This window comes from Vicugna pacos, chromosome 8 (genome assembly GCF_048564905.1).
Source record: "Vicugna pacos chromosome 8, VicPac4, whole genome shotgun sequence".
Classification (NCBI taxonomy): Eukaryota; Metazoa; Chordata; class Mammalia; order Artiodactyla; family Camelidae; genus Vicugna; species Vicugna pacos.
This window is the reverse complement of record NC_132994.1, coordinates 44,551,413-44,574,411: the sequence shown is the minus strand read 5'-3', so window position 1 is coordinate 44,574,411 and position 22,999 is coordinate 44,551,413. Positions and strand designations below refer to the sequence as shown.

The 22,999-nt window shown below is 35.8% G+C and overlaps 1 protein-coding gene across 1 annotated transcript in view; it reads left to right on the top strand.

Moving 5' to 3' along the window:
* TRDN (triadin) overlaps positions 1–22,999 on the top strand; it is a gene marked incomplete at its 5' end in the record, with an annotated part of 362,619 nt that overhangs the window by 132,187 nt on the left and 207,433 nt on the right. Inside the window, 3 exons of the mRNA XM_072965935.1 lie at positions 7,469–7,528; positions 16,670–16,729; positions 19,889–19,948. Coding sequence (XP_072822036.1) covers positions 7,469–7,528; positions 16,670–16,729; positions 19,889–19,948 — 180 coding nt within the window. The remainder of the gene's footprint in view (positions 1–7,468; positions 7,529–16,669; positions 16,730–19,888; positions 19,949–22,999) is intronic.

The following is a 22,999-nucleotide window of genomic DNA, read 5'->3' as shown; positions in this document are numbered from 1 at the left end:
ACCATAAATATAGAAGCAAGTGTTATGAGACAAAAAAGAATGCAGATTATCACTGAAATACCTTAATCATAAATAGGAAGTACTAAACTGTGATAGTAACAAACATGAAGAACAAAGGAAATGGAAATTTTGAACCCCTTCCTTTAAGTAGGTGGAATAGCAGATCCCATTTTAAAATCCTGCTCCAATTTTTTTCTGTTGAGATGAGCATACTATTTGATTATCAATGCTTTATTCTGGTATAATTGTCAATTATATATGTCAGTTCATCATTGACATATTTTAATAAACATCTATGGATAAGTTAAGGCAAAGTATTAAAAAATGCTCTTTAATTTGATGATTTAGCATTTGAGTGTGCCAGAAAAATAGTATAAAAAAACCCCTAACTTTTGTACAAGTGTTGTGGTTTACAATACCTTTCACATACATTTTTAAATTTCCACAAATAGTAAAATTCTGCAACTTTCTCCAGCATTCCTAATAGGATGTAAAAAAGTTTAGAAATGCAACATTTTACTGTCTCAAAATTTTCAACCACACTGTTTAGTACTTAAATTGAGAGTTGTGTCATCAGAAACAGGTGAGATAGGGTCTCCCACGACTTTATTGTGCAGATGTTGACAGCTCATAATCATGTTTAAACGCTTACCTTCTAGCTGAGTATGTATTTATCTAGTGGTTAGCATATACCAATTATTATTGAAGATTTAATGTGGAATAAAATAGACATAGTTGTTGCCCTCATCAAATTTAGAATTTAGTGAGGGAGACAAGTAGTAACAATAGCCAATATTTGCATGTTTATTTGCTATCAGGTGCAGTGCTAAATCCTTTACATTTTAACTTATTTTAATCCCCATGTAAATCCATGTGGCAGATCCTATTATTAGCATCATTTATAGATGAGGAAATGAAGTTCACATAGCTAGGATCTGAATGGAGCAGACTGATTCAAGCATTAATTACCTTAAACACTAAGTTGCATTTTAATACATGCCAGTGATGACCATATTTTTGTATAGACCTTTCAATAGCTTTTCTGTGTCTAGATTTTCCTAACAAAACCCATATTTTAATTACATTAGAGTATTATTGATTTAAGCCATCTTTTATATGATAATTATTCATAATTATTTAATGATCATTGCAATCCAGAAATAATAAATACTCCAAACAATACTAATTTTTATTTCTTCTCCACAACATAATAAATTATTATATCTGCTTCTCTTGGTTCCCAGCACTTCCCAAGTCTGGTACTGAGACACTGGGCTCTGACCCAACTGTTAATTTGGCATTAGACTTTAGAAAAACAGCCCGACCTAGGAGGGTATATATATATATATATATATATATATATATTTGTTATCTCCGTTGAGTTATAAAGCATGAAAGCCAGAGTTAAAATTCTTTGAGTTCCTTTAACAGAAATTTCCAAATGCATCTAAAGCCTAGCATGATAAAGTATTTGGTTTTAGAATGCGGACACGAATAACAACAAGAATCTAAAAGGAGACATCTACTCTTTTCTTCACTTCTCAGATTTACACACACTACCCAACAGACAGTGGGAAAAGTGGTAGGGGAGATCGGGACTAGTGAAAGAAGTCAGAATCCATGTCCCATCTTCTGTAGAAGCAACTCTCCCTTCTCTTGAGTGATCCTCACTTCCTTATTGACACAGTAAACATTAATGGAGAAATGATTCATGTTAGGTAAGGTAACCGATAACTCAGTAAAACAAAGGGACCCCCTTTGTTGCTTCCTGACACGTTGAGGTAACTGTCATTCTTTCTCTCTGTTATTTTTCCCTTCTCCAATTATCAAAATTCAAACTGAAACTTGTACCTTGAAGGACCTACTGGCAGCTTCACGCCTGGATTGAGTTGCTTTGACCTCTGTGCCTTCTAAGCCACAGAGCAATATTTGAGTTTTACTGTTACCAGATTGGTTCATCATTCTAACTAGAATCTAATGCTGAGACGTATCATGTTCTCAGAGACATTGGACTCTAACCTAATTGCAAAGCACATACATTGTAGGTAAATAATGACCACTTTGGCCTTTTTCTCTGTCCCTTGTATCCAGAATTGGTTCAGGTTTAAGTGAACTGTTCTTAAATAGTGTCAAAAGGTTAAATGAAACTTTATGCTACCATACATTACTATGTTGTAAAAATAGAGGCATTCACCTGTTTATGGGAATTATTTAATAAATAGAAGCTAGTATTAACATAAGAAATTTTATTTTTCTTTGAAGTTTGCTGAAAACCATAGGGCAATAAATTTCTACTTTACTGATGTGAATCTTTCAAATTTAATTTTCCATTCTTATACAAATAGTTCTTAGCTGGCAAGAGCAATTGAGAGTAAGAAATTAGGCATCATCTGCTTATGAGAAAAATACCCTCCTGAAGTCTAAATTGGTAGCATGTTGTTACTTAACTGGGCAGGAGCTTGAATGGTCATTATTTCCTGGCTAAAGTGTAAGGAGATAGAACTGGCACACTGTGTGCAGGCTACATTGGATTCTTGGGACATCTGATAGCCACAGACAGTGACCCTGGTGATGTAACACAGTCCCCTCCAAAAATGTAATGTTGCAATAAAACATGCAGAAAGGCTTTTAATTTATCCTTCAGTTTGCATTATAGGGGCAGACAAATTTTCCTTCTTCTCTTCCAGGTTCTTTGGCTGGTCTAATAATTAAATTGATATAAGACAGCTTAAGAGGAGAAAGACAAACAAATTTCACACACACAGGAGCCCCATGAAAATATGAAATCCAAAGGGCAGCCAGGTAATTGAGATTTATAACATCCTAAGCTGAGGAAAGGGATAGGGATCTGAGGACACAAAGGGAAGGAAGACCATTCATAGGAAGGAAGAGGAGATGTCCTGTTATGCATTGAGTTTCTTGGTATTGCTAGTAACAGCTCTCTTCTTGGTACAGGCTCCCTTTCCAATGTCAATTTAGGCAGTTGAAGGGAGGATAAAGAGCCTTTCCTGATTCTGCTGGGCTTTGGTTGCCTTTTAGCTCAAAAATAATCCTTGCACCAAAGAGACATATTTTGGGGTCGCAAAATCTGCTCCCCTCAGAATCATCAGAAATAAATATCTTTTGTCCTCTGTGAGCAAAGAAATGTGTGTTTGTGTGCCTTTACAAGGTTAGCTGTGCTTGTCCACACTTACTTCTATAGAAATACTAAAAGTCTTCAAAGTGGTCATCAGTTAAAAAATAGTTGATGTTCTTGCAAAAAAAAAAAAAGGTCTACCTAAGTCATTATATATCATTGTAGAGATTTGTGTGTGTGTGTGTGTATGTGTGCCTGGGTTTGTGTGTTTTAATCTGACTCTCACAAGAAATCTGAGTACATCTGCCCAGAACAGTGGTGTTGTCTTAGTTTATATAAAGCTGAAGTGCAGAGTCAGGAAAATAAAAGTTGGGGCTTTATCCTTGGGATTATAAAAATCGAGCAGGACCCCCATTTCTTGTTTGTAGACAAAAAAGCTTTAGTCTTCGAGGCCTCCTCTGAGTTCCAAAGAGTAGACTCAAGCAGTTACTAATTAGGAAAGTGAGGAGACACAGAAACAAAGGAAAAGCAGTCAAGTAAGAAAAGTAATGATATTTTAAATGACAGTTCAGTGATTAAACAGTACACTAGTTCCTCTTCTTCAAGGGATACACATAACAATCTGACATATATCTTTGAGTTGCTCTGCAGAAACTAAGACCGCCCCACACTCAGGTGGAGGATGGTGACTACATGCTGACCACAAGCAAGTAGATCCCAAACTGGTTGGAACCAGAAAGTTGATGATTAAGATCCCCAAAACATCGTCTTTTTCCCTCGCCACCAACCCAATCAAAAGTCCAGAGTCAATCACACACCCTGGAGCCCTCTCCCCTAACAGTGACTTTCAAAACCCTTCCCTAAAAGCCATCAGGGAGTTTATGTATTTTGAGCATAAGCTGCCTATTCTATTTGCTTCACGCCCTGTAATAGATGCTGTAATTTCTTCACCACAACGCGGTCTCAGTGTATTGGCTTTACTGCGCATTGGCCTAGCTGACTCAATTTTGGTTTGGTAGCAACTGGTCTGAGCTGCAGAAGGGGATTGTGTCCACTCCATTTGCCACAGAGTAAAGAATAAATTCTTTGAAATGTATTGTCATTATTTTTAAGTCTAATTCTCCTTTACTTTCATTTATTTTTATTTTTACTCAAATAAAATATACTATGAAGTATATCCAACAGGCCAGGGCTTATCTTTCACTTTAAGCTTACCTCCCTTCCTTGTTTTTGGGAAGAGTGGAGGGTTTGCCTCCTGCCTCTTCCTGAGTGATGTCCTGCATCCCAATCTTTTTGAGATTCGCCTTCTTTCACTTTATTTTATTCCCCGCTCCAAGGTGGATCCCTGCTCATTCCAATTCCGGTTTCAATGTAGAGCTCAGTCCCTTTTGAAGGGCTGCTGCTGGGGACACAAGAGCTAAAGCTAAGGGAAGCCAAGATTGCTTCTGCTACTGTATTTCTTCTGTCCTCATGTGCAAGCTTTCACCTAGCTTGCAGGAAACCCCGCCACGAGCCAACGTGGACTGGCTAGCTCCACGAAGTCCCGTGCTGTCTGAATACTGTATTTCCCCAGTGAAGTTAGGCTAGGAGGCTCTGACAGGATTACCCGGGAAGAACGGCTTTTCAAACCTAATCCTGCAGAGGATTCTTGTGTATGATCCTTCATGTGAATTCTAGAATCTTTTATTCTTGTGAGTAGACAGTGGATGTCTGTGGATTACAAACAAGCACACATACCTCTTAGGGAAAAATATTATTCTAAGTGACAGATTTAAGGCCTTTTCTTATCACAATAGATGTAGCATTTCATATAAAATTTTTATTTAGAAAATTTTGTCCCATTTCTGTATTCAGATTAATCCCTATCGGGAGTAAGAAATTATCTCTTAAAGATGAGTCCTTCAGCACATTTGAAGACCACTCTAATTCTTTGACATTTTACTTACTTTATCAGGCTGAGTTATACAAGGCACACCATAGCTTCTGTTGGGTTAAATAGGAGGGAGGAAGCAGAATGGTACTGGCAGGGAAGAATTTTGAGTTTGTTTTTTCAAGTCACTTGTAGATTTAAGATGAACAGAGGGTTTTAAAAAAAGTCATTTGCCCACCCCTAGGACTAGTACTGTCCTAGTACTGTCCAAAAGTAATATAATTTGAGCTACCTATGTAATTTAAAATTTGGTAGTAGCCACATTAAAAAAAGTAAAAAGAAAAATATGAAATTAATTTTAATATGTCTTATTTAACCCATTGTATCAGTAAAGGCTCAATCAAAGAAGCAGAATCAGTAGGAGATTATGCAGCTATGTTTATACTATATCTGTATATTAAGACATTTATGACAAGGAATTGATCTATGTGATTATGAGGACTGGCTAATTAGCAAATCAGAAACTATAGGACAAACAGGAAGTGAAGATCACAGGCAAGCTTGAGCACATGAGCGTGAACCAAAGCTGTTGTCCACACAGAGCATTTCCTCCCTCTCCTGGGAAACTTCAAGCCTGTTTTTAAGAGCTTCCAATGGAATCAGACAAGCCCATCCAGATGATTCAGAATCATCCGACTTAAAATCAATTGACCAGGGAGTTTTAATTACATCTGCAAAATACCTGTACAGCAACTTCTAGATTAGTGTTCATTTGAATGACTTGGGATAGTAGCCTAGCCAAGCTGACACATAAATAAAGCCATCACACTCAATATGTCCAAAATAATATCATTCCAATATGTAATTCATATAAAAATCATTCATGAAACATTTTACATCCTTTTTGTATTAAGTCTTCATAATCCATCATGTACTTACACTTATAAGCACATCTCAATTTGAACTAAACTCATATTGCATCCTTTATATGTACACATGTCTAGTGGCCACTGCATTGGACACTATAGGTCTAGACAGTGACAAAAAGTGACTGGGCTGTTTATTTTGTATCTTTAGAACTGTTCTCAACAGGGGTCATTTGACAATGTCTAAAGACATTTTTTATAGTCATGACTGGGGATAGGGATAGGGCTATAAGCACCTAACAGGTAGAGGCCAGGGATGCTGCAGAATACCCTACAGTGCACAGAGTAGTCCCACTCCAACTCCAAATAATGATTTTCCCAATCCAAAAAATCACTAATTCTAAGATGAGAAATGATGCTTTGGAGCAGAATTTGGAGACACAGCAAGGAGATTAAAAAAATAATAATAATGCAAGAAGCTGGAAGACAGATGTTTCCTATGCCCTTTGGAAATCTTTCTTTATACTTTGAAGACTTTTTCTTCAAAAATATAATTGAATTTCTTAACTCTTTTGTATCTCCCTGGCCATTTTCAAGGTCATGGATAGGATAAGGGTAGAAGAGTGGTCTTGTAAATAGCATGGCTGATTGATGGGGAAAGTGAGGGGAGGAAATCTTCACAAATCTGATTATCTCTTTAACTGGTAAATGAAAGTCAGTAACTCTCTTTTCTGAAGATATTTGGGATTTTCCTATAGTTGGTCTTGATTTTAGACTTCTTGAAAAATTATAAAAATGCAAATTCAAATGGAGAATTTAGAATGTGTCCAATAATTAGTACCATCTCAGACCATCTGTGGAATAAAGTTGTGATAAATAAATAAGTAAACCTCATTAGCATTTTTCCAAGAAAAACCATGGTATTTAAGATTAAGTCACTTTTCAGAGGTAGTAATCATATTTGTAAACTCTAATCTCAGATTTACTTCTATCCAAATTAACTGCAGATTCAGAATTAACTTCATTTTCTATGCCTTGGCAATGTATGTATACTGAAGCTGGCAGCAAATTGAATATATTTGTTAAAACCTGATATTTAGGAAAAAAATGTAACAACTAACTTATTCTATGAAATGTCTGCATGCAGCAATTATTGGTGAAATGCAACGCCAAATTCTGGTTATAAACACAGCTTAGAGTTAATACTTCTGAGATATATTTCCTATTAGATAGTTGTTACAGTTCATTTCACAAATTCTTAATTTAATATGTAAAAGCTAAATCTTCCTAAATCTAGATGACATTTTTACTAAGGAGTCTTAATTTGTATTGAGGGTAATTGAAATAAAACATAATTATAATTTGTGATCAGTTTTAGCACTAAAAATGGTGACAACATATCTCTATTAAATGTAAGTTTTTAAGCTTTTTCAAATAATTCTAATTTTGAGGTAACAGTTTTTTCCTAGTTTCAATAAATGAGGGATTTATGTGGCAATATGTTATAAAGATGCTTTCCTTTTAGACACCTATAAGTTTGTTGGATAGAATAATTTAGACTTCATGGTAGAATTATAACATTTAAGTTACAGCTATGATTTATATTGCACATTTTCAAGGAGAGTTTTTAAAGATAAATTCCATTTTTTCCCCTAGAAATACAAAAAGAAAAGACTGAAAAGAAAGAGAAACCTGAAAGGAAAATACAACCTAAAGGTAAGTGTTGAATTTTGTCTTTATTCTTATTTTTTTTAGGATGTATACTTTGCATATTTATATAGGAGAAAAGAAAGTTTCCATATTTAGTATTCCTTTGTTTGAATTTTTGATGTTGTCTAAATACATACATTTACTTTTTAGTTAACTTCAGACATAAATATATAGTATTTAATTATTGGAATCAAAGTAACTTCAAAATGTGTGACAGTCTAAGTTATTTACAACTGGTTTTTGCTTATGAAGACAATACTGCAAACATATTTTTTGACTTATTAGCAAACATTTTTCCTTCTTTAATAGGTGAATATAATAAATCAGAATTCACTTTTTTTTAACCTTGAATTTTTTTAAGCCATGCAATGCCTTTGAAATCTTTAGTGTAGAAATGCAGTCATGATACTACTCACTGAAGCCTGTGATGGCCCCAGAGCTTACTTCTACAGCTTCAAGGGGGAGATGGACAATGACGATGTGATGATTAATGTCCCTTTCAATTAAACTGAATCTAGTAACTGAATCTTGCATTAGAGGCGTATTAATAATAGCCAGCATTGACTTGATCATCTTACAACCATCATTTTTCTAGCAGTGGACCAGGTAGTCATAAGACTTTAAAGAAACTTATAGGAAATAAAAACATCCAAAGGGATATATCTCTAAATATGCTCTTTCCCCAGTGGTCAGTCTCATATGATACTGGGTGAGTTGGAGCAGGAATAAAACTCTCATTATTACTATTTGTGTGATATGGATTGAAAAAGAAATAATTTTCCTGTGATAAAAGTTGAATGTTGTCTAGTATTTAGATTATGTCAAAACTGGACTAATACAAAGTTACCTGCTGTAAATATCAAAGTTGCAAGTAGTGGTTTCAAATAATAGAAATTCTAATTAACCTGAAACTATACCAGTATGTAAATCTACATTAAAATGCCATTTAACATATATATTTCACATACTTCCTTTCTGTGAAGAGCTCAGATCATTCTGCAGTAATTATGTCTTGAATCCCAAAGTGTGAATCAGTTCCAGGTTGGTCAACTAATCCTTACACAACCAGAGACAATGAAGTTTACTCAACTGAAACCTATTTATAGTGGTACTTAGGAAACTAATGTCTTCTCACTGTTCCCTTTCCCTTTTTGTTTCGTAATTCCTTTGGTCAGGGAAATTGAACACAGCTCTCGGGTATGGATTGACTAAGCTAGCTGTGATTGAACTGGTTATGTGATTCTGTCTGCTGGAGGTTAAACAGAAACTCATCTGGTTCCACGTGGTTGGGGTTTCTGCTGTTCTATCTTGCAGACTGCGCTGCTAATTTAACAGCAGTGCTGCTGGAGTGGATGTGGCGATGCAGATGGTACCATTTGCATTTTGGACCTGACTCTATTAGAATCCCGCTGTTAAAGACTTTGAGCAGTGGGCTGTAGAGTAGGTTTATTAAACTAGCAAGTCTTGCATAATTAAAACAGTGAATTTGGCTGAAGTTTAAAATAAATTTCTCAAGGTCTGGGCTAGAGATTAGTATTACCTGAATATATTTCTTGAACAGATCAAATATATTTTAGGAAAGTGAATGTTCCTCAAGAAAGAGAAAATGGAGCTTCAGCTGTTCAACTGTGAAGTGGACTTCAGAGACAGTTTCTCTTTTTCCACAATTTTTTTTTTGTGTGTGTGTGTATGTGAATAAGAACAAAAGATTTCATTTTACTATTTAGTTTCCTTATCCGGGTAGAATAGAATAATGGTTGTTTTTTTTCCCAAGTAGTTCAGTGAAAATAAATGTAGTTTTATAACCCTTCATACGTCCAGATAAATATGTTTTCGGTATGCCCCATTCCGTGTCAGTGGTGGTTATGTATGATTAAGAATTTTAATTGTTATCAAAGCATTTTGAACTCTTATAAGAAAAGATACAATATATCCAAGGTAATAGTAGTCTGCAACGATTATAGACAAGCCAGCAAATTTCTGAGTCTGAAGAGATCTATTATGCAGAAGCTGGTGTATTCCAGGAGGAGATAAAATATTTGATAATGATAGAAGCTAGATCTTACCCTATTATCTCTATTTTTTTCTGGAAGGCTACATCTAGATGATTTACTCATCAAGTAGAATACAGAAAACCACAGAATATGTAGTACCAGAGGATATACATCTCCAAAATAATCCCATATAGGTATGCTCATTCATTTTTGAAGTATCAAAGAACAAATGAGTTTCAATTCCAACTCTTTTTCATAGAAAATTAGGCATTTATTGTATTCATCCATATTACCTAGCAGGTTTTAATTCATGAGGACAAGATAACTGATATTCCTATTTGTCCTTTATTTCGTCTGATGGTTTTCATTAGAGAAAAATGCAATAGTTTCATGGAACCGAAGAGTAAGCCCTTTAATGGGAACGAGTACTTATTTTGGATTTAAGATATAAGTTCTGACATGTTAGTTAATGTTATGTTTGAATTAACCTTGTTTTTCTTCCTACATCAAAGAAGAAATTATTTATTTTATAAATATGATCAGAGTAATGTATATACTTGTGACCTTATATTGAATTAATATAGTAACACCATTCTCTGTCTCTGTGGTCACAATGCCTTCTCTTCTGTCTTCAAATCTCCCTCTGCCTCCCTATTATAAGGATACGTAGAACTGCATTTAGGACCCACTTGGATAATGCAAGACAAACCTCCAATCTCAAGATTCATGACTTAATCATGTCGCAAAGTCTTGCTTTGCTGTATATTACAACATTTACAGATGCCAGAGATTAGGTTGTGAACATATGTGAGGGGGCATTATTTCAACTACCTCACTGAGCTGTTCTTTAACACAAGTGCAAGCCAGTCAGATTGCAGGGAGACTGATGGCTAATTACAAAATATAAGTATTTAAAGGTAGAAACCACAGAATGGCAAAGTTTGCTAAATTTACTGTAGCACCATTGCTGTAAACATCTTTCTAAATTTTCACACATCAGCACAGCAAAAGTAAGATGTAAAATTATTATTGTAAGGAAATGCAGGGGATTCAATATTAGGGGGAACATTTAAGATTTCATCATTTAGGCGACAAGAACTGGTCAGAATAATCCTATTACTTTTGGTTTATCCCTTAGTTTGGGATCTGGGTGTGCACTCTGGAACCTAGAGTGGAAGCCGTCACAGAGGTCAGGGGTCAGTCCCCAAGGAACCAGGTGGGAACTTGGTTAAAAGAGCACAAGAGAAGCCCAGTGATTCGTATTAGGATTAGTTTCCTAGAGTTGCTGTAACAAAGTACCAGAAACTGGGTGGCTTAAAGTAACAGGAATGGATTGTCTCATAGTTATTACAGAGGCTCGACATCCCAAGTCAAGGTTTCAAGAGGACTGGTTCCTTCAGAGGGCTGTGAGGCAGAGTCTTTTCCAGGCTTTTCCCAGCTTTGGGGGGTTTACTGGTATTCATCAGCTTGTAGCTGCATCACTCTGGTCTCTGTCCTCAGCTCCTAGTGCTGTTCTCCATGTCTCTGTCTCTTCTTGCTGCGTGCATTTGTCTCTGTGTCCAAATCTCTCCTCTTCATAAGGATACCAGTTACCTTGGTTTAGGACCTATCCTAGTGACCTCATTTTTAACGTGATTACCACTGTGAACACCTTATTTCCATATAAGGTCACATTCTGAGGCACTGGAGATTAGGACTTCGGCATATCTCTTCGAGGTCACAATTAAATCCATGATGGCATCACATGCACAAAGTCAGGGGAACATTTTTAAAAAGGGTTAATAGAGACCAGTCATCCTGCTTGACTAGTTTAGGATTGTTTCTGAGAAACAAATTATAGGACTGAAGTCATAGGCTGGCAAGGGATTTGGCTGAAGATGCGGTTTAAAAGCCAAAGTGGACGGGACAGTGAAATGGATCTAAATATCCTGGAGCTCTTTATGAAAATGCTCTCAAAGCCCACAGATTAATTTAGTCAGCCTGTATTGTATAAACGTACTCTTGCGTTCTCTCAGCTGTACTTAATTGACTCCTTAAAGTACAAAATGCATTTTCTTTCCCTCTTTGGCTGCTGTGAAAAATAAACCTGGACAATGAGAACAGAAGGCCCTCCGGGAAGCTATGCGTCTCCTCCTCCCCCGTGATTGTTCACTGGTGAGGAAGTGATCGTGGTTCTGACTAAGGCCGTGCAGCCGCAGGCAAAGGGGAAATTACCCGTACAATTAAATCAGATTTGAGTGTAAAACAAATCCGTTAGACTGAAAAAAATCTGTTTGGGGATTGAAAGCACATGTATCAGATGGGCTTCGTAACTTTAGGTAATTTGCCTAATCTTCACTTTAACACATAAACAAATAAAATTTTATTATGAAAAAGAAGTGTGTGCATTATTGTAGGATAGATTGTAGATAACATGCTTGGAGAATACAGTCAGCCCACTTTGTCTCATAAGAACAAGTTTATCGTCTGCACAGGACCAGGGATGGAGAAGGCAGCATGACTTTGGGGAAGGGGTACTAGTTCAGCAATCTAATAATTATATCCTTTTGTACTAACCATGGACGCTTTTCTTGTCTATGGACAAAGAAGTTCAGGCTAACTGATCTCTTAGGTTCCTACCAGCTCTAAAATTACGTGCTTATATTAAAATAAAAATGATAAATCCTTCCTTTAAGAAGAATGAATAATACAATCTTTGAGAAGTTTCTCTTCTCAAGAATGCTTTTCTACTGAGTTCATCATTATCATTTAAAGTGTTTAGATCATTTTGTCTTAGGACAGAATGGAAATTTGACAAGCTAAAATTACAAAGAAGAAAGAAAGGGAGGGAGGGAGGAAGGAAGGAAGGAAGGAAGGAAGGGTTACACATACAGAGACATACACTAACCAAGAGTACATCTGGCATTTTTGTTTAATGGTGGCTAAAGCGGAATTTTTTGAAATGGTTTTAAAATAAATGTGTGTCTTGCTCTTTCATAAAAAACGATGAATTGAAACATGGATGCATATGAGTTTTATGAAGTTGTTTAAAGCGTTGACCTATCTAAAATTTATAGACCGCTCCAGGCTAACACCTCCCACAACAGAAGTACCAGAAATCTGAGACCTGGGGAAAGTAATTCAAAATAAAATCAGTGAAACCTGTGCTCCCCAAAGTCTTTTATAACACAAAGGGGTAATGGTTACTTGCTTGTCTATGTGAGTACTTTGGATTTAGGCATGCAAGATTAGTCCTGTCCGGTATCTCTGAAGTCAAGAATGTAGTCCAGAGTTTGGTTAATTAAATTTTCTTGCTAACCATCAAATTGAAGAATATAGTAGCTTATACAAATCAGGACTTTAAAATTTGGGATGCCAAAACTTTTGATTTTTGAACTAAGAGCAGAGAGATCAGCAAAGGATTCTGGCAACCTGGCCCTGAATGCCTGCTGCTTCCCCTAGAGAGTGTTTTGCCCGTTAAGAACCCAGGGTCAGGTGCCCTGTGAGCTCTGATAGGCTTCAGAAAAGGACACAGAGCTTGCCTGGAGGGTTGCCAGGGCCAAGAACTGGGAAAGCACAGAGCACAGCTGGCAGAGTCCTGGAGAGGGAACATATGGGGAGGGTGAGAGACGCGCTTTGGAGTTGAGTTGAGCTGAATGTTCTGGTCAGGGAAAGGTCAGAGTCTGGGCAAGTGCAGGAACAGCAGGGCCATGCCAACTCAGATGCCAAACATCAGGGCCATTCCAACTGGTGTATCCCATTTGTTTTTAATTATCAGCATGCCGAAGGGACTTTTGTTTCTTGTAAATAAGGATGACAAACAAATTAAGCTCTAGCAGGTGCTCCAAGCTTATTTTGTCCTGAGCTAAAACTGTCCTAGCTAAGATGTAACTTGCCAAACAGAGCTGGTGACAGTGGAAGGTATTTTTTTCTTCTTTCATATGAGAACTTCTGTGGGTTCCAAGTAAAGAGATGCACGAGTAAATGCAGTCGTTGCTACAATTTTTTTTTAAATTTTAGAGTGATTATTAAGGCAGTTGTTGATGGTTGCATTTTTTTGATAAAAGCAATTTCAAAACTTGGTGTTTGAGCTCAGTCTTGCCAAAGTTTGGAGTTTCCATCCAAGAACCTTCAGGGACCATCTGCCATTTTGAACAGCTCCCTAGAGCATGTGGTTCCAGCTGCTTCACTAAGCAGTGTTATGGTACCATTTCTGAGGGGGGTAATAAAATTCCAGCATACTGGACTGTGTCTGTAAATCAAAACTTAGATTGCGAGGAACAGGGTTTTTCCCCAGGGTAACAGAAACAAGGCATTAATATGCTAATTTGAGTCTGAATTCAGCCCCCTTGCTCTTTTGATTTGGTATCAATTTTCCCGTTTATGCTCATGCACATGTCAACTGGAAAATCCTTTAGTGGAAGGGACAAGCAGCTGTCCGAGGTGGCTGAGGTCTGGTCCTCCACGGACGCAGAGACACAGATTAGGTGTTCTCCTGGGGGTCTTGCCAATCAGCGTTCTGAAAACACAGCTTATCTCATGCAAACTTCCTTTCCCCTAGAGAAACTTTAAAATGGGCTTTGTTTTTGCCAAGATTTTCTTTTGGTTTTCAGCTTAATTAATAGTGATCCAAAGGAACCAAAATAAGCTATTTGTGGTCATGTGTGAGTGCTGGAATTCTCCTCTTATTTTGTGAAATTTTTATACTGAACTTAGTGACTTAGAAACACCCAAGAGAGCCATTGAATGTCGAAAGGAAAAATAATGTCCAGATGATCTCTGTTTTTTTTTTCCTTCTGTTTATCATTGGGATTCAATTATTTAAGAAATTTTAACAAATTGCAAAAATTTTAAATGGCTGGAAGCAAGCAGTGCATATTATATTTAACTACGTCATTAATAAATGGAATTGTACTAGAGGATGAAAAGAGCTCTTCTTATAATATTTTAGAATTTCACTTGTTCAAGAATATCTATTAACATGGATGGACCTAGAGATTACCATATTAAGTGAAGTAAGTCAGACAGAGAAAGACAACTATCATATGATATCACTTATATGTGGAATCTAAAAAAAAAAATACAAATTCTATTTACAGACTGAAAACAGACTCACAGACATAGGAAACAAACTGTGGTTACCAAAGGGGAAAGGGTGGGGAAGGGAAGATTAGGGATTGAGGATTAACAGACATACATTGCTATGTATAAAATAGATAAACACCAAGGACCTACTGTATAGCACAGGGAACTATATTCAATTTCTTCTAATAACATATAATGGAAAAGAATCTGAAAAGAATGTATGTATGTGTATGTATGTGTATAACGGAATCACTTTGTTGTACACTTGAAACTAACATTGTAAATCAACTAAACTTCAATAAAACATTTTTTTTAAAAAAAGAATAATCTATGAAGTGTCCACTATGTGACAGACACCATGTGATGAGCCAGGATACAGAAATAAAATAATACGGGGTAGCCCGTAAAAGAGACTTTACCTGCTGGGGAGTCAGATTTATGAACAGCCGCTATATTGTTACTTAACTGATAAAATAGAATTATGCACATTGTGCACCTGGCATAGGGAATAAGTAGAAATCAAAGAGCACTTCGTAGAGGAAGAGGTGTTTGAGCCAGGGCGGAAAGAGTGCAGGGAATAGAGGAAACGTGGGTGTGGGACTTCTAGGTGGAGGGCACAAGCAGGCAAGGGTACAAGGCATTAGGAGGACCCATGGTGCGTTTATGGAGAGCCAAGCATTTGTTGTAACTGGAATGTAAAGTTCAAAGCGAAATGCCTAGTAGATAAGATTGGGTTGATAAGCAAATGTCAGATCACTAGAACAATAAAATATTTTTATATTTGATATAGTGCCTACCATGTGACATATAATCATGCTAAGCAATGAGAGAGATATTAATACTGGTATCAGCTCAACAGTATAATCAGATTTTCATGTTAGGAGGCTATTCTGAGACTCAGAATAATCTAACTCTAAGGGTTCAAGACACTATTCAGGATATTATTGTAATAATATTTATAATAATAATATGCCCAAGAAGGACATCATAGTCCAACTTTTGAAATGATCTCTTTCCCCTTTCTCCTTCTCATTCCCTTACTAGGTTAATTTCTTCTCATCTTTCACATCCTTAAGTGTCATTTCTACCAACAGACCTTCCCCAAGCACACAGACTAGATTAGGTCTTGCTTTTTATACATTGACACGCCACCCTGAATATTTTCTTCATAGCAATTATTCTAGCAGCAGAATTACCTGTGTAATTATTCCTGTAGCATCCATCATCCATTAGCTTGTTGACCTCATGATAACAGGGATAAAGTCTGTCTTGCCTAGCCAAGTCTTTAGCACACAGCAGGTGCTCTTTCTATATTTTTGTGTAAATGATAGGTAAGGAATGTAATATTGGATAAAAGAAGATGGGTAAGAGGAATATTAAAAAGGTAGGATTGAAGAAGCTTGGCAAATGAACAAAAATGAAAAATAAAAGATGAATCTTGGATGAGTCCCAAGCTCCTAGCTTGGATAATTGGAGGCACTATTAATAAGAGTTATAATTAAATTGTGGGGAAGATGATGACTTAAATTTGAGTCCTACTATATTAATTAATTGAATCATAGCTCATATTGAATTAAATTTTGTTTTCTTTGAAAGGATTTGGTGTCATACTAGTCTCACCCCAGTATATTTTCAAAACTTCTAGCGTGGGCTTATTCTGTAGAAGATTAACATATGCTATCTTCATTGAGTATTCTTTGTTTCAAGTTCAGATTATCTCTGTATTTTTGCCCTTATATTTCTGGTGTTCCTCTACTACTGAACTGGGCTTCTTTGGCATATAGCATGATACTTTTTTTTTTAATTTCCAATTCATTAAATTAAAGTTAAAGATTTAAAAAAGCTGAGGGGTGTTCTTTGCAATAATCAGACAGTTTTGGTAAGACTTTTTCCTTGGATATGAAGTTAAAAAATAGAAATTGAAAATATATATAATTAACATTTAAACCTCTAAGTATGTAAAACCCCATGCCAGTTAAAGAAGGATTTCCAAAGGCAGTAGATATTTTTAACATCAGAGACTGCTGTGCAATTGTCTCATCATTTATTCGTTTCATTAAAGTGAAAAATATTGTTTGTTTCTTTCCAGTTACACACAGAGAAAAAGAAAAAGACAAAGAAAAAGCAAAAGAAAAACCTGAAAAAAAAGGTATGGGATTATTCTTACTGCTGTTTTTTACATGCTGGTCCCTCCCTGTTCAACCTTTCTTCTTTATGTCAGATTTTAGATGACCAAATATTTATTGTTTTTAGTTATGTTATGATAATTTTCCTTAGAATTGAATGGGTCAAGAACAGTTTCTGAGCTGAAGGAAGTAAAATGCTTAAAGACTCTCTTGAACTCTGTTACTGATTTCCTTTCTACAAATGTATCGATTTTTCCCCTGGCAGTTTTGAGACTGCTTTAGCCAACAATGAGGATATTATTTCAGAAAATAATTGCCAATTTGATAGGTAAGAAAGTGTACTTCATTGTTTTAACTTGCATTGTTTGGTTACCTATTAGATTGGACTTCTAAAATTTTCACTTTCTTTGGTTTTTATTTATTTGCTGAGAATAGGCAACACATACTCACTGTTTAACTCATGAAGATGCCTTGTGAAAAGCTTCTTTCTGCTTTGTTCCCACCCTCTCATCCTGTTCCATCTACACCTCCTCACACACACAGTGGATCACTTCTATGAGCTTTATGTGCATCTTTTCATAACTTCATTTTGCATTTATAAGACAGTATACATTATTGTTTCTCCCTATGTCTACACAAAATTCAACAGATCTTATATTCTGGCTTTATAATGTAACAATATACCCTAGAGATCTTGCTATATCAGTAAATAGATATTTCCCTCATTCTTTTTAAAAAGCTGCATAGTACTCAAGTGGAGATATTTTCTTTCACTATATCTTTTCATTGCTTGTTATTTGTAGATTGAAGGATTTAAATATGATTTATAGTTTTTTATGTTTATTTCCTGTGTAACTGTTCACACTCACTGCCCATTTTGCCTGATGATATGTGTCCTTTGGGTATACGTCACTTTTACAAATACATTTCTCAGTTTTGTAGTTAATGTAAGAGTTTCTGTCTATGTGAATAGACATGTGCGTGCATATATGTGATATGCATGTGTGTGTCTAGATTCTTTAGTTTTTAATGTGGCTAGGTATATTGATATTTTATTTTGGTATTTTTGCTCTTGAGTCTTCATCCAAAGACTAATTCAAGAACTACTGATATTTCTTCAAGCTTAAAATATTAGTTTCCTATTTCACATTTAAATGTATTCATCGAGAATCCATTTTAATGTATGATAAACGAAATTCTAATTTAATTTTTTGCTCTTGTTTTAGAATGGATCATGTCTAGAATATCTAGGCTAGATCTCAGCTGACTTATGTGTCCACAATGCACACAGCCTACTGAGCTCTCTTACTTTGTGAAACATTCTGTTTAGCTAGAGTGTTTTACAAAGCTTAGGAATCAGATTGGTTGAAACATGCTTCATTCTTCTTTATTCTAAACTCACATATGAAAATTTTGAATTAAATAGTTGTTCTTTTATTAACGTTTACTTTCTGATAATAGTCATGAACTTCAGCACAGCCATCTTCTCTGTTCTAGAAACAGGTGTCCATTTCCCACCTGCTATTGACTTATATGGAATTGTTGGCATCAGGTTCAGTGTAACTCTGACTGAATGCAATAATCTCATATTTCTTGTGATTTTTTCCAACCTTTGCAGTAACTGAATACTTCTTGTTAAAAAATAATGAAGAGTTTCTTGTTCCTAAAGTATAAACTTGCAGGAAGTTTGTCCAAATTGAAAAGCAGAAACAAAATGCTTGTGTCCTTTTGTTAGTGCATACTAATTAAAGGAGTTTGCTTTTTATAAGTTATTATACTATAGCCCGATGACCTTGAGTGTACTGTGTCCTGCTTAGCCTGGCGTAGTGCTCCTTCAGCTAACGTTGTCCAAGCTGTCACTCAGAACCCCAAATGGTGGTGGGGATGACTGGGTGGCAGGCTGAGAGGTGGAAAGGCTGAAACCCTGGAGGAGAAAGCACCTGTTCTCTCAGTAACTCTGCAGCTGCCAAGTCTTCAGCTGGACATTATGCTCTAAGCTTTCTACAAGGCTTGTATCATCTCCAAAATTCTGGGGAAATCATTCATAGACTATATTTTTAAAAAATAATGTAAGATACATATTTTAAGCACTTTTCCCCTTTTATAATACAAGTAAAGCTGATGGACATTCATATTCTTATATAGCTGAAGAAATGAAAATAATCTGGGCTCCAATTTTTCAGTCTAATAATTTGGCTCTTTCCTTAACCCAACTGTTTTAATTAAAATTTCTTATTTTATCACTTTATTTCCTGTAATTTCTTTAACTCTCATTATTATTCTCTAATAAATAATATGTAACTGTTGAAAAATATATGGTGATTTGAGAAGCTACTAAATCACACAGTTTAATATATTTGAAATATGAGAATATCCTGCCTATGCTGTTGTGCTTCTCAGAACGCCTTTACTTAAACCACTCAGAGACACAAGATTTTACTAGTCAATGTAAGTAAAGTCCAAGTCAATAAAATCCATTCATATTGATTTAGTAACTTATTACATAAACAACGAGGAGGTATAATGTTTCAGGTATCATGTCAAATACTGTTCAGTGAAGAAGCTGCACTCAACCAGTAATCTTTGATGATTCCCTTATATCCCATTGGTGGCTCTCAACCGACGATGCTATCGCTTAGGGAGTATTTGGAAAAATTTTGGTTGTTAAAGAGTCATTGAAGGGAGGGCATTTGGTAAGCAGGGACCAGGGAACCTCAGCACTTGTTCAATGCATAGACATTCCCTCATACTGAGAAATTGTTTCTCCCTAAATGTCAGGTGTGTCCTTGTTGAGAAACACTCTTCTTAAGCAAAGCTCTAGTCCTGACATAGTTGTTTCCTTTAATTGTAAAGACAGTGCTTCCTCCTGATAAAATGATATGTTTTTCAACAAATTCTTATAAAATCTGTTTGTCTTTCCTGAAAACTATTATTCTAAAATTCTACTTAGAATGATAACTTTAAACAGGAGAGTAAGACTAGCTTTCAAAATGGTTTCTAAGTCTTAATACCAAGTTTTTTAAAGTTTATTTACTTATTATTAAATTTACTTATTTTTATTCCCAAATTAGGCTCATTAATGCCATCAATCTTCAAATTAGTTAATTATTTTGGTGGCTATAAAACTGAGGTTAAAAAAAAAGGTTGTGCTTGAAATCTAATATAAAATTTTCTTTTTTTAGCAACTCACAAGGAAAAAATTGAGAAAAAAGAAAAACCAGAAACAAAGACAGTGGCAAAAGGTAAACTATACTTTTTACTTTAAAGGATTACATTTCGGGTAACAGATAGCTAGATGATTTTCAGCATTCAGCGTTTCCTTTGCATAAAATTAATCTTGACTTACATTTAAAATAGAATATCTAGAAATGTGTTTGGGACTAAGCTGGCTATGTTCCTTCTAAGTGTGTGCACTCCCCTCTCTGGGCACTGGCACCTCCAGCCCCGAGCAGAGCAGTGCTGAGCGAGAGGGGCTGGAGTGTGCGCTCAGCACTGCTCAGGGTGTGGGCTGGGGTAGCGCTGGTACCAATCAGAAGTCTGGTCCGCTCTTTATCTGCTGCCTCCATCAGTGCCAGTTAGGGCAGCTCTCACCCCATGAAGATGAGCTGGCTTTATCCTTTACAACCATGCAGTGCACTCTCCTCAGCTGGGCAGCCTTTGCCCTAGTGTGGAACTGCACCGCAGAGCAGCATGACCAGAGTGGATGCTCAGTTCAGGCTGGGCATGAGCAGGGTGGTCACTGGAAATCAGCTAGAATCTCAGTCAGTGCAGTCCGCATCCTCTGCTTTGTTTCAGGAGTCAGCAAGCATGTGTGTGCTCTTCTCCAGCACAGTCTAGGTTTCTTACAGCCTCCTGTCAGTCCCACTGGTTTTCAAAGCTAAGAGGACTCATGCTCCTAGTGTCAGATCCCAAGACTAGGATGACAAATATGTGTTTCAAACTTCTCCCCAAGGAGGGCATCTCCCAGCCTGTGTAATCCTGCTCTTTTTCCGTGTCCCCTCCTAGGGATGCAGGTCCGACCTAATTGCTTCTCTTCCCTTCCTACCTGATTTCATGTGTCTCTTTCTCGGAGCCTTGGTTGTAAAGGAGTCTTTCTGCCAGTTTATTTTCAGTCGAAATTGCTCCACATGCAGATGTATTTTTGATGTGTTCTTGGGAGGAGGTGAGCTCTGCATCCTCTTTCTCTGCCATTTTATCTCCTCCTCCCTCCTCACATTTTAAAATACAGGTTTTATGTCATCACTATATTTTAGAAACTCAATCTAATATTTTCAAGGGACTAAGCATTTTGATAAAAATTGGAATCTATTTTCAAAAATGTTTGTGTTTACACAATGTAAAATAGATATTTGAGGCAGATTTTTTTTTTGCTAAATTGTTCCATGAGATAACCAAATATCATTTTATTAAATTAAGATAGATGAATGGAAACTTAAAGCTAGTAAGGATGTTAGTGATTATCCCAATTAACTACCTAACTTAACAGATGAAGAAACTTACCTCCAGGGAAAGAAAAATATTTGGCCAGATTTGGCCAGATTACAACTTGGCCAGATTATAAAACTAGTATGTAATTGAACTAAGCCAAAACCCCAAGTGAAGTGAGTATAAATCAAGCATTCTTTCCAAAGTTAATTAAATAAAGTTCTTCAAGCAGCAATTATTTCTTCAAAATATTTATTTAATAATGTATTAGTTATTTCTTGATGCATAAAAAATTACCGCAGATTTAGAGGCTTAAATCAATACACATTTATTATCTCATGGGTTCTGTGGGCCAAGAATCTGGACATGATTTAGTTCAGTCTTCTGCTTGATAGTCTCTCACAGGACTGCAATCAAGGGTTAGACTGGACTGCAGTCCCATTTGAAGGCTCAGCTGGGAAAGACTACTTCCAAGTTCATTTAAATGATTGTTGGCAAGATTCAGTTCCTCAAAGTCTATTGAATGAGGGTCTCAGTTCTTTCTGGCAATTGGCAGGAAGCCATCCTCAGTTCTTGCCACATGAGTTTCACTAATATGATTGCTGGTTTCATCAAACATAACAAGAGAGAATCAGCTAGCAAGATAGAAATAACCATCTTATGTAAATTTATCATGGAAGTCACATACTATTGGTTAACAGCAAATTCCTAGGCCAGCCTGTGTTCACAGGGAGAGGATTATCCAAGGGTATGAATACCAGAAGGTGGGGATCACTGGGGTTGCCATCTTGAGTCAGCCTCGTCTGCCAAAAATTATGAATACTTAATAAGAATATAAGTAAGAAAGAGAGGAAGTTAAATAGTTGGCAGTTCTTTAATGAATGAAAGTTGAAATGGGTCATTTCTTAACTACAAAAATGTATAGTATGGTAGTATGCTTATTGGGTAATGTGATTTCCTCAGTTTGACTTAAGGATTTTGATTCTGATACAGATGCTAATGAGTAATGCTAATTCCCAAAATTAAATCAAATATGCTGATGTCATTCCTTTGATTAAACCATTTTGTTTTCCATTTCACAGAAGTCATAAATTGTCTTCCTAAATTGAGCTGGGTGGTTTGAATATAATATGACAATATTTTTTGCTTTTTTTGTTCCTTAATAAACTCCTAAGTGCACTTAAGTGTCACTTAAAATCTTTTTGAGAAGAGTCAGGAAAAGTATTTTCACACAAAATTTTTAACACCTACCCAGTTCGATAAAAATAAATAGGAGTTGAGTGTTGTTTTAGTTTTATGGTATTTTCTGCATTATATCCACATTGTTGTTGAGTTCTCATTCATTTTTGTTTTAAATGTGAGGCAACTTTATATATTTCAAAGATGAAGATCACTAAAAATGTCTGAAATAGATAGGAAACTTTTTTTTTCATTTTTATACTTAAAACCACTGATAAAAACAAGTTTGTTTTAGATGCAGTCTTGTGTTTAAGAAAATTACCTTTATTCATTTATAAATTATAATGGCACTGAAAGTAGATCTCAATTTCACAGATCTTTAATTTCATAGTACAAAGTGAAGGTTAAATCAATTGCTACCTGCAAGAAGTGGGTAGGTGTCACTTAGGGTAACTAAATAGCAATTTCACACGTAAAAAAGTATAAACAAACAAACAAACAAACAAACAAATAAAATAGTTGACAAATTTTCCAGATTTTGTCAAGTCCATTTCTAAACACATATCTACGTATGTAATCTATATGTCACTGTATTGTACACATGATCTAAATAGAGTGAAATACATAAAGTAAAATATATACTGTTTTCTTGATCAAAATTAATTCATAAACATTAATTTCCTGTTTTC